Source organism: Oryza brachyantha, chromosome 5, assembly GCF_000231095.2.
Source record: "Oryza brachyantha chromosome 5, ObraRS2, whole genome shotgun sequence".
In the NCBI taxonomy this organism is placed as follows: Eukaryota; Viridiplantae; Streptophyta; class Magnoliopsida; order Poales; family Poaceae; genus Oryza; species Oryza brachyantha.
In genome coordinates this window covers 5,957,095-5,967,983 of record NC_023167.2, presented here as the reverse complement: position 1 = coordinate 5,967,983, position 10,889 = coordinate 5,957,095, and the positions used below count along the sequence as shown (strand labels likewise).

Sequence of the window (10,889 nt, the reverse complement as noted above, 5' to 3'; positions counted from 1 at the left end):
CCATGGACCATGTTTTCCGTGAAGATTATGCAAAATATATCCGTTGCCCATGGAGTTATGTGCATGCAACTTTGCTGCAGAGATTGATCATTTGGTGCCATGATCTACCATTCGTTGGTTTCATGATCTATAGTTGTTTTTTATTTTTTTACAAATTAATCACATGTGTTTTTCCAATATTAAAGAAATAATTCATATTTGATTTAAACAAGTGATATCAGCACGGTGAATTAAAAAAAATCTACGATATCCTATAATATACTAGCATATTACCCATGCGTTACAACGAAATCTTATTATAGATATTATTATCATATGATTAAAATAGAATTAATAAAATAGTTTGATATATATGTCTAAGTTATTTTTTCTTTAAAAAAATAGAAAAAAGTTGATGGTGGCATAGGTGGCAGATTTACCACCACCACTACTCCCTTATAGTGGATTTCCATATCAAAAGGGTTATTTTCCGCTAACTCTGTGAGGTTCTTCCTCCATGGAAAAATGGGTCCCCGAGATTTCCACTCCAGTCATGGGGCCTGATCAAGATAAACAAATCCTTCCATAAAACTTGCTGTTAGTGGATCGATGACATATATTATGCGGTCCAAACTTCCAGGCCGATGCATCGTCGGTTTGGTTTGGTGCTACTGTTCTATCTTTAATTTGCTTGTGGTTTACGTGGCGCCCCGACTTGAACGAAATGGAGATTGAGACAGACCCTGGCCACGACTCATCATCAATCAACTTAACAGTTGGATGAAGAGTGGATGCATGAACTGAATAATTCTCACTATTTGTTGATGGAAACCAAAACCCAGTCGCCCTCTTGACAAGGACAACCTCCCCCCGTGCTGATCGTCTCCTCACCGACGCACTTAAAATGCCCTAATCATTAGGATCACTAACAGGGTTCACAATTTTGAATATCTTGAGTGTTTTCAAAAAGAGATTTACTTCAGTACAATAAAAAGTCTAATAAAAAGTAACAAAAAGTATCTCGAGATATCGGTATCTCGCATTATAAATCGTTTCTGATCGTTGGATTTTATTCAATGCATATCCTATTCAGCTAGACCCAATAGTGAGAAATGATTTAGTATCTCGAGGTACTTTTTGTTAGACTGGAGCAAATCTTTTTAAAAAAGAAATTAAAGATTTTCTTTGGATTTGATGCTTTTTTTTGCTAATTGAAAAAAGAAATCAAAAACCTTTTAGGTGGAGGACATCTTACCGCAGCATGTAAGTAGAGGCGAAATTTTGGAAACTCCGTTTGAACATTTGAAACCTTGAGCACGAAGTATGCACCAGACAGTTCGATCTAAATATTTTGGCGGACAATAAGAGATACATAGTTCACTGCCATCGCCGCATCTCTATTGTTGACTGCTCTACCAATTACTACCGATATATGAGAAAAGAGATTTTTTTATTATCATTGAGAAGTACCTTGAGATACCAAAAATTTTAGTTCAAAATTTTGGTATCTTAAGGTACATTTGTACCTCAAGAAACTAAATTTTTAAATAAAAAATATGACATCTCGAGACACTTTTTCAAAAACGATAAAAGAGCCCCGATAAAAATAGATGTTTGTTACCGGGGCTCCACGGTATTACCGGCTCTGTCACTGTTTTAATTCAAAATTTTAAGCTGATAAAGAAAAAAAACATCAATTTCACAGTCTTACATCGAGAATGTACTCTAAACCCTCGAGGCACCATCTATACAGTTATTATTTCTTAATTTAAAAAATGAGATATGACTTTAAAAACACGTAAATCCATCAAATATTTCTATATATTGTAACGAAGATAACAAATATGGCACTAAATATATGCATGCTGCTCTTTTTATCGTAGATGTCATATTTGAAGTCGTATGTTTACGGAGTAATATACCTGATATTAACGTCTCTTCTAAAATTTGCTACGACTGTATCTGTATAGATCATAAGTAACAGACGAGAGAGTCCAGAATCATTTCCCGTCATAAGCAGCAAAGCAGATAGCAGAGCAGAACAGAGCAGCTTGAGCAGCGAGCATCCACTGGGCACTGCATCATGAGGAGTCGTCTTCTCCAACGCGCCTGGCTCCTCCTCGTCCTCTGCTCCCTCTCCGACGCCAAGAGGAGGACGCCCCCACCGTCGCCCTACCCCTACCCTCGTCTCCCTGTCCGAGCGGTGTGCCTCGGCGGCTGGCTCGTCACCGAGGGCTGGATCCTGCCGTCCCTCTTCGACGGCATCCCCAACAAGGACCTCCTGGTACGGTGCTCTCTCGCGCCGTCTGCTTCGCCGCCGCCGCCGCCATGTCCATGACAATGACCACGAGCGAGTTCCATGACCTCTGTTTCGTTGCTTTGTGGCTGCACGTGCCCGGCGAACGCGCGCAGGACGGCGCGCAGCTGCAGCTCAAGGCCGTCGCGGCCGGCGCGTACCTCACCGCCGAGCAGGGCGGCGGCGCGGCGGTCGTCGCCAACCGTACCCAGGACCCTTCCGGCTGGGAGACCTTCAAGGTTAGTCCGCCGCCGCCGGCTTGCCGGAGTACGTACGTTCTGGTAGTGTCTGGCCGGAGTTAGTTATACAACGGATACACATGGTCACATGGATGCATGCATGCACGCGCGAGCAGCTGTGGAGGATGAACGAGACGACGTTCAACTTCCGGGCGTCGAGCGGCCAGTTCGTCGGCGTCGGCGGTGGCGCGGCCGTCGTGGCGGTGGCCGCCGCGCCGGGGCAGTTGGAGACGTTCCAGTTGGTGCGCAACGGCGGCGACAAGAGCAGGGTGCGGATTAGGGCGCCAAATGGTCACTTCTTGCAGGTAATTATTATTATTATTATTATTATTATTATTATAAGAAAGCGCGCGCACTGACATTCCTTCCTAGCTAGTGGCACGCGTGTTTATGGGCACAATGAGGTAGCACGACTATTTAAATACGTTTCTTTTTTCGCTCAATTACATTAAAAACAGATATATGATAATATGCACGCACCACTATATACATACGTCACATATATATGAACGTTTAATATAGTTTTAGAAAGATATATCATGATTTTATTAAGTAAATCTCTTATACACACGTGGGTGTAATACTACCTCCGTCCCTAAATGTTTGACACCGTTGACTTTTTAACACATGTTTGACTGTTCGTTTTATTTAAATTATTTTGTAAAATATGTAAAGTTATATATATATGCATAAAATTATATTTAACAATAAATAAAATAATATAAAAATAATTAATAATTATGTATTTTGAATAATACGAATAGTCAAACATATATAAAAAAGTCAACGACTTCAAACATTTAGAGGCGGAGAGAGTATTTATTAAGGTTAGGATTTAGATTTTGGTAAATGCAGTTATCAATCATGCCCTCGTAACTCTGTCATCACATCGTTTCCTTCGCTAGTGGCAGTGTGGCACGCGTGTTTATGGGACGTGCGAAAAGCATTGGGCACACAACACACTGAGCTAGTACGACCATTCTATATTTTCTTTCAAGCTGGCTTTAAACATATTTTAAGAAGCTAAGAGAGGAGAGAGAAAAGAGTGAGCTATAAATTTTATAGTCAATTATACACATGAGCTGTAAGACACCGTGTGTATGATATGTGGGATACGTAGTATATGTTTTATAGCTCGCTATTATATGAATTGGCTATTAGTTGACTATAAATAAATTAGAGCTAGTTGTTGGCTATACTATTGAATTTGCTCTTATATTAGGAGCAAGTTCAATAGTATAGCAAACTAGCTCTAATTTATCTATAGTCAATCCAATAGCTAATTTATACAAAACATTAATATATAGTCTCACATATCATACACACTGTGTCTTAAAAGCTCGTGTTGTAGGCCTGTAGCTAGCTATAAATTAGTAGTCCACTCTCTTCAATCTCATCTCTTATTTTCTTTAAAACATGTCATACACACCACGTCTACTATTGTATCTACTCTAAAGAATGGACATATGCAGATACCCTGACCGTGTTCTTTTGAGTCAGATTATTTTTGAACTTATGTTCTTATGTTTTCCGGACAAGTGCTCTAAGATTGTTTTGTATATCCAATAATTAGGATTCCTCTTGCCTTGCTGGAGGTAAGAGATAAAAAAATAAAGAAAGAGAAAATCCTTCAACCTGGTATAAAAATTGATGCCTAGAATAAGTAATAAATGAAATGTTCTCATTTACCACAGTTAAAAATTCGAACTACAATATAGTAAGATACTTACTTTTATATGTTCTTTATCCTTAATGAGAATTTTAAATTCTACTATTAAATTAGCATAATTCAAATTTGGTGTTTATATTTCAAACTGTGAATCACCTACATGCTTATAACATTTTCAAATACTTCAAAATCTAAACAATATTTAATTTCATTGCAGCTATCCTAATTTTGGATTTTGAAACTACAGACCAGATTTCTAAAACATAAATTTGGTTTTATGAATACTAATTTTGTACTCTTACCATGATTACCTGTGGAACTTTGATTACCAAGAAAATTCAAATAACCACTTCACATATTTGAGATAATAACGTGCAGGTCCATTTTAATCGTTTGAAAAGTTTGAAATTTTATTGGACGAAGATTTCTTGCATGTGGTTATCTTTGGAAGGAATGTATATAGTACTCATTAATGTTTTTCTTTCTCTTTTTTCACTAACTAAGTTGCAAAAATATATTTATCATTAGATAAAACAAATAAAGAATTGAACATCCAGGATTTATCATTGGTTCTTACCGCCCTACGGGTAAGACGTCACATTAAAAGAACTCATTTTTTATTAAAAATGTTTCTACGTAGAAAGTTTATAATCTCATCTTTGTAGAATAGATTTTCAATTTCATCATTTGTACTATTAATAGATATAAAAATCATTTAATCTTTCATCATAATTTTATTAAATACAACTTATTAGAATATACACACGTGTGTGTAATATTTATTAACACTAGGATTTAATATTAGTGATAATGAAGTTATCAGTCATGCACAGGTAATAAACTCTATCATCACACCACCTCTTTCCTTGTACTACAGCTTTTTTAAGAGCGTACTCACGTAGTGTAGATTATTTTCTCTTCTATTAGATCTAAATCTGCCCTCCGCACTGTTGACCTTTTTAAGAGTATTTCCTTAAGGGATACTTTGAGGTACCATTGTTTTGTATGTAAAATTTGATTACATAGAAAACCATAGTACCTATTGGTACCTTCTCAAGATGATAAAATTACTCTTTTTTTAATCTTGGATCATCTCAACTTGAGTTGAGAACTTCCACGGGCAACCATTAGAGGCCTAAAAGATTTATTTTTCTCCATACTAATTTTGGTGTGTTCACTATCACTTAATAGTTGTCAACTAAAAACTATTAGCATTTTTCCCATTCCTGATGAGTAACATAAGATAACATAAAATACCAAGAAGTATCAAAATAGAAACAATGGTATCTCCTAGTACCTTTCTTAGTACTTCGTAAGGATGGTAAAATTGCTTAAAAACTTAACATCCATGTACTCAATTGGACCAACACACTGCAGTTTACTAGTTTCACAGGGTAGGTACTAGAGATCACCCTACTTCACATTTCATAATTAAGTGAATATGTACCAGCCTATAGGCTACGTACATTGTATAGTGTGGTGAGTACATACATGTACAATGCCCCTGATCTATTACAGTTACTCTCCATGGTAAAACAGCATGTAATTAATATTTTAGTTAACGGCTGCAGGTAGCATTGGGATCCAACACAGTAACGGCAGATTACGGTGAAAGCACAAGTTGGGGAGACGATGACCCATCAGTGTTTTCAGTAACAAAAGTTCTGGAGCTGCAGGGAGAGTACCAGATTTGCAATGGCTATGGTACAGCCAAGGCTACACAAATACTCAGGGTAAGGACTTGTTTAGTTCCTAAAATTTTTTTCCAAAAATATCACATTGAATTTTTGGACATCTAAATAAAGCATTAAATATAAATGAACCAAAAAACTAATTGTATAGTTACGGAAGAAATCTTGACACGAATCTTTTGAGCCTAATTTGTCCATGATTAGCCATAAGTGCTACAGTAACCAACATGTGCTAATGGTGGATTAATTAGGCTCAAAAGATTCGTCTCGCGGTTTCCAGGGTAGCCGTGAAATTCGTTTTTTTTTATTCGTGTCCGAAAACTCCTTTCGACATCCGGTTATACATTTGACGTGACACTTCTCGATCCCAAAAAATTTCTCAATCTAAACACCCCCTAAGATAAGATATCTGACAATGTCATGGGGCCCACTTGCCATGAAAATAGGCTTATCTTTGTTGTTAATAGCTAGTTAACCATGGTATAAATATAGCTGATTGTTTCCTGAACTATATGATTTGGAATGGCCCATATGTTGAAGAGTATGTCTCTTTTATTTTTGTTGTATCTGATGTCAATGTCTATAGGGAGAGAAGAAAGAAACAAGAAAATGCACAAAATCCTGACATATATATAGCCCAGTGTTTACTTTGAGTTTGGAAGAAAATGCACAAATCCTGACATGCATGTGAGACCTGTGATCACATGAGTTGCACATTGCAGATATGCATGCATTGGCCATTTGTACGGTTCTGGTGGGTCAATTTTATATGAGTACAAAAGACAGATAATTAGTTGCGGAGAAATAATATTTATCCGTCCGACAAGTTAACGTTTATCTGAACTCAGCTGGATTTATTCATACTAGTTCTCAAGATTAATTCTGCACTAAAAAGAGCTGACAAATCCATCGCTAGCTTTAAACCTCCTGTCAGGGATTTTAAAACAAATATGTTTACCCACATATAATATAAAATGGTCTGTCTCCGGTGCATTGTAGAATTTAATTGACACCGTTGATCTATTTTTATTGAATAACTATTATTAAATTATACTATCAATAATATTAGATGTAGTAGAAATTTAAAAGGGTAATATCGTCCTTTATATTGTGATTTTTATTGCAAAAAAACAAAATTATAAAATACTACTAATCAATTAATTAATAAAGTACAAAAACATCATTTCTAATCAATGGTTAAGATTGATTCTATTAGTAATATAATACTACCATTAAAATATACCGGAGAAGGACCCAATATAAAAACATTATTGTCAAGGACAATGGGATGTTCTTTTGTTTTTAAACATTATTGCAAGGCATGCATACATCTGTGCGTCCCAAATATGTGGAGGTTCTGCTTTTCTTATTGAAAAATAATATTTTTAGTGTACATTTTTCACATACATAATAATGCATACGTGCTGAGTTTGGATTGCTTAAACAACACTATCTTGCTTTTGTTCCTTTTGTCTTGTGCTCTGTCATGTCAAAGATTGCTATTTAAACACTATGATTTGGTCCCCTTCTTTTTGGTCATAACTGAAAGTCTGAAAGCCGAGGCCTTAGCTTGTGGGTCTGATAGAAGCTCTGAATGATGAAACGGATCCAATTCAGCAATTCAATGATTATAATGACATTGGTCCTATACATGCCAAACAGTAGCATGATTTATTTCTGGAACTCAGTACTACGACCCAACAAAATCAATGCATACATGCGTACACGATTATGGCCATTTTTTTAACGGAAGGATTGACACCATTGCACTTCAGTTTTGTGGACTAATCACAAGCTTTTTCTTGCAGAACCATTGGAGCACATACATAGTCGAAGATGACTTCAAGTTCATCTCAGCAAGCGGGTTAACAGCAGTGAGAATCCCTGTTGGATGGTGGATTGCTAGTGACCCCAATCCTCCGGCTCCATATGTTGGAGGATCCCTGCAAACTTTGGACAATGCCTTCAAGTGGGCAGAGTGAGTTGGCTCATGAAACTCACGACCCCCGTCATTTTGGCTTTTGTTTATGCTTATTAGTCAAAAATTGAATTTTTAACCTTAAGTTCGAAGTAGAATTTGAGTTTTCATAGTTTATTTTAAGCTTTGGCTTTTATATCGCTATAAACACATATATAAAAGTTTTATTCGTAAATTATTTTCCGTTTGCATGTATGTTGATTTTCTTTTTTCTCGGAAAAACGAAAAGATGACCCCATCAGCAGTTTGTTACTGTGAATTGGCTCATGAGAACAACAAGAAATGCTCAGAGACCACGAGATCTTCTGAACATTTTAGAGTGAGAATTCATTGTAGGCTTATTCTGAATTCAGATAACGAGCTAATCTTGGCTTTGTGTATGCATATGTAGGAAGTACAAGCTGGGCGTTATTGTTGATCTCCATGCGGCTCCCGGGTCACAGAATCCCTGGGAGCATAGCTCCTCCAGAGACGGCACCCAGGAGTGGGGAACCTCTGATGCTAGCATTGCACAGACAGTGCAAGTAATAGACTTCCTCGCATCCAGGTCAGAGTTATCATCTTTCAGAAGGGAATTTTTTTTTCCACCAGTGACAAAACTATAATTTACACAGTTCAAACTTTTGTAGTCATTACATATTTATAGAGCAATTATATGCCAAAGGCAACATGCTTTGAGAATTTTCTTAACAAACAGGCAGAATTCATTCAGGAAAAAGGAAAAAAATTCCTTTCTGATGAACATGCTGCTCTAGCAAGGGACAGAAATATTCAGAGTTGTGGGCATTTCGGATATTTCTGTCTGAATCAGAAGCCTTTTCACGGTCTGCTACTGAACAGTCAGATATCGTCACGATGAATTCCTTACAAATTTCAGAACTGCAGGCTTTTTTTATTAGCATGTACACTAGCAATGCATCAAAACATTCAGAACCATGCATGGAGTTCCAGATATTTCAGCCTGAATCACAATTTGTTTCATGATCTCATAGCGAACACCATCTTGTCGTGATGAATTTCCTTACGGTTTTACTCGCACTGATCAAATAGGTACGCGAAGAGCCCAAGCCTCCTCGCGGTGGAGCTGATGAACGAACCATTCGCGCCCCGTGCCACCTTGGAGAGCCTGATGAAGTACTACCGCGACGGATACAATGCCGTCAGGAAACACTCGCCGACGGCTTATGTCGTCATGTCGAACCGTCTGGGACCACATGATCCGACGGAGCTTCTCCAGTTCGCCGACGGGTTTCCCCTCGCCGTCGTCGATGTGCACTACTACACGGTGTTCAACGACATGTTCAATAACCTGACTGTGGAGCAGAACATTGACTTCATCAGATCAAACTTCTCGAGCGAGCTCAGGAGTGTCACAACACAAAATGGCCCTCTGACATTTGTAGGCAAGTCTCTCTTTTTTTTCTCCTGTGAAAAGAGAGTTTTATTGGTTATATACTCAAAAGGCTGATTACTATTTACTACTACCTCAGTTTCATATTATAAGATTTTTTATCCTCGGCTAAATTTATCAATCGATGAATGCATATAATTTATGTATGTGTCTAGATTCATTAGCATCGATATGAATCTAGTTAAGACTAGAAAGTCTTACCTCGTGAAAAGGAAGTAATATAACTATTTTGCTCAAGATTCCTAATGTTTTCTAAAATAATTGTAGCATAGTAAGGTTTATCTAATATGTGATGTGTTATCATTTTTTTTTTACAGGAGAATGGGTGGCTGAGTGGAGAGTACCCAATGCAACAAAGGAAGAGTACCAGAGGTATGGAAAGGTGCAGATGGATGTTTATGGGCAGGCCACCTTTGGATGGTCCTATTGGACTCTGAAGAATGTTAACAACCACTGGAATCTGGAGTGGATGATCAACAATGGTTACATCTCCTTGAAAACCTAACATGTCCCTAGCTAGCTGCCAGGGTTTATGAGGTAGCAAAGCATTTGAATAAACTGAATTAACTGGTGGACAATCGTCCGTAGAAGAGAGGTTTTATCGTATTGTGAAGATTTTGATTGTGCAACTAAATAAAGTTCAATTCTTGCATATGCCACTGTTTTTTTCTCTGACATATTGATGGTACCGGTCTACGGGATTCCCTGATGGGCGAGAATTCGTGTGGCGCAAACAAGTGCGACGCGGCTGTGGTGACCCATATATTCTACTTTTGAAATAGAATATCGGTCCATACACCACATGTCTGTTGGAATTTTAATATTAACTTTAGTCTATAGAACTAGAAGAAATAATTTCTAAAAAAATCTCAAAAGTCTACCTCATCAAAGGCATGCATATGAACTTTAGTTCACCTTACTTTTTCTAGGAGATGGAGACTTCCTTAAAAGGGATGATGCTTTGCTAGTCATTTGAGCAATGGTGTGAGATAGATCTAGAGAATCATAACCACTCGCTCGTCTAGTCAGGCTTAGGGGCGTGCGCACGCAGCATGCACGTGAATGGTCCACCAAAATGAGCTTACTATGTTTGCGCATGTGTGCCTTTTTTATTTACCTAGAGTTTGTTTTGAAATTTTTGTTTTAGACTAGCAAAATATCCGTGCGTTGCAATGGGCTCATACAAAATTTAGAAGATGGATGACGAGGTTGATGGCTGCAGTCACAAATTAAAAGAGCACATCGTTGTAGCCAAGCTACAATATGAAAATATGCTGCCATTCATTCGATGTGAATTTACCATAAACTGCAAATGAATTGATAGCTAATGCATTTTCATAATCTGACCACAGTGAAGTTGCATATCCAAAATTCTATTAAGAACACACATACATAATGTAAAAGTAAAACATATCCCAGTTTAATTTTGAGGCAACTTTAACTAATAGTTATCATTAGTAGCAGTTACAGCCAGGCAATCATAATAAAATTAGAATCAGACCGGAGCGTAGATGGCAAATTAATTTACAGTCACTGAAGACAAATAACTTTCCAGTTTCTGAAGGAATACTGCCTCCTCTTGATTATTCACACGGGAATGAAAATTATTGTAATAAGAACCTCCAA

General features: G+C 37.5%; 1 protein-coding gene across 1 annotated transcript; it reads left to right on the top strand.

Moving 5' to 3' along the window:
* The first annotated feature begins 1,977 nt into the window (after positions 1-1,977).
* Positions 1,978-9,915, top strand: LOC102714464 (probable glucan 1,3-beta-glucosidase A). Its single transcript, XM_040524126.1, has 8 exons — positions 1,978-2,263; positions 2,392-2,514; positions 2,631-2,819; positions 5,755-5,916; positions 7,683-7,852; positions 8,244-8,399; positions 8,903-9,255; positions 9,581-9,915. Exons 1-8 carry the CDS (start codon positions 2,063-2,065, stop codon positions 9,766-9,768), a joined length of 1,542 nt encoding a protein of 513 aa, XP_040380060.1. The 5' UTR covers positions 1,978-2,062; the 3' UTR covers positions 9,769-9,915.
* Positions 9,916-10,889: the final 974 nt, after the last annotated feature.

What these genes read in the sequence shown, in the direction of transcription:
- LOC102714464 (XM_040524126.1), top strand. Translation starts at nt 2,063, where the DNA reads ATGAGGAGTCGTCTTCTCCAACGCGCCTGGCTCCTCCTCGTCCTCTGC. An exon ending in CCGGCTGGGAGACCTTCAAG is followed by an intron (nt 2,515 to 2,630) that starts GTTAGTCCGCCG and finishes ACGCGCGAGCAG; the next exon opens with CTGTGGAGGATGAACGAGAC. An exon ending in CAAATGGTCACTTCTTGCAG is followed by an intron (nt 2,820 to 5,754) that starts GTAATTATTATT and finishes TAACGGCTGCAG; the next exon opens with GTAGCATTGGGATCCAACAC.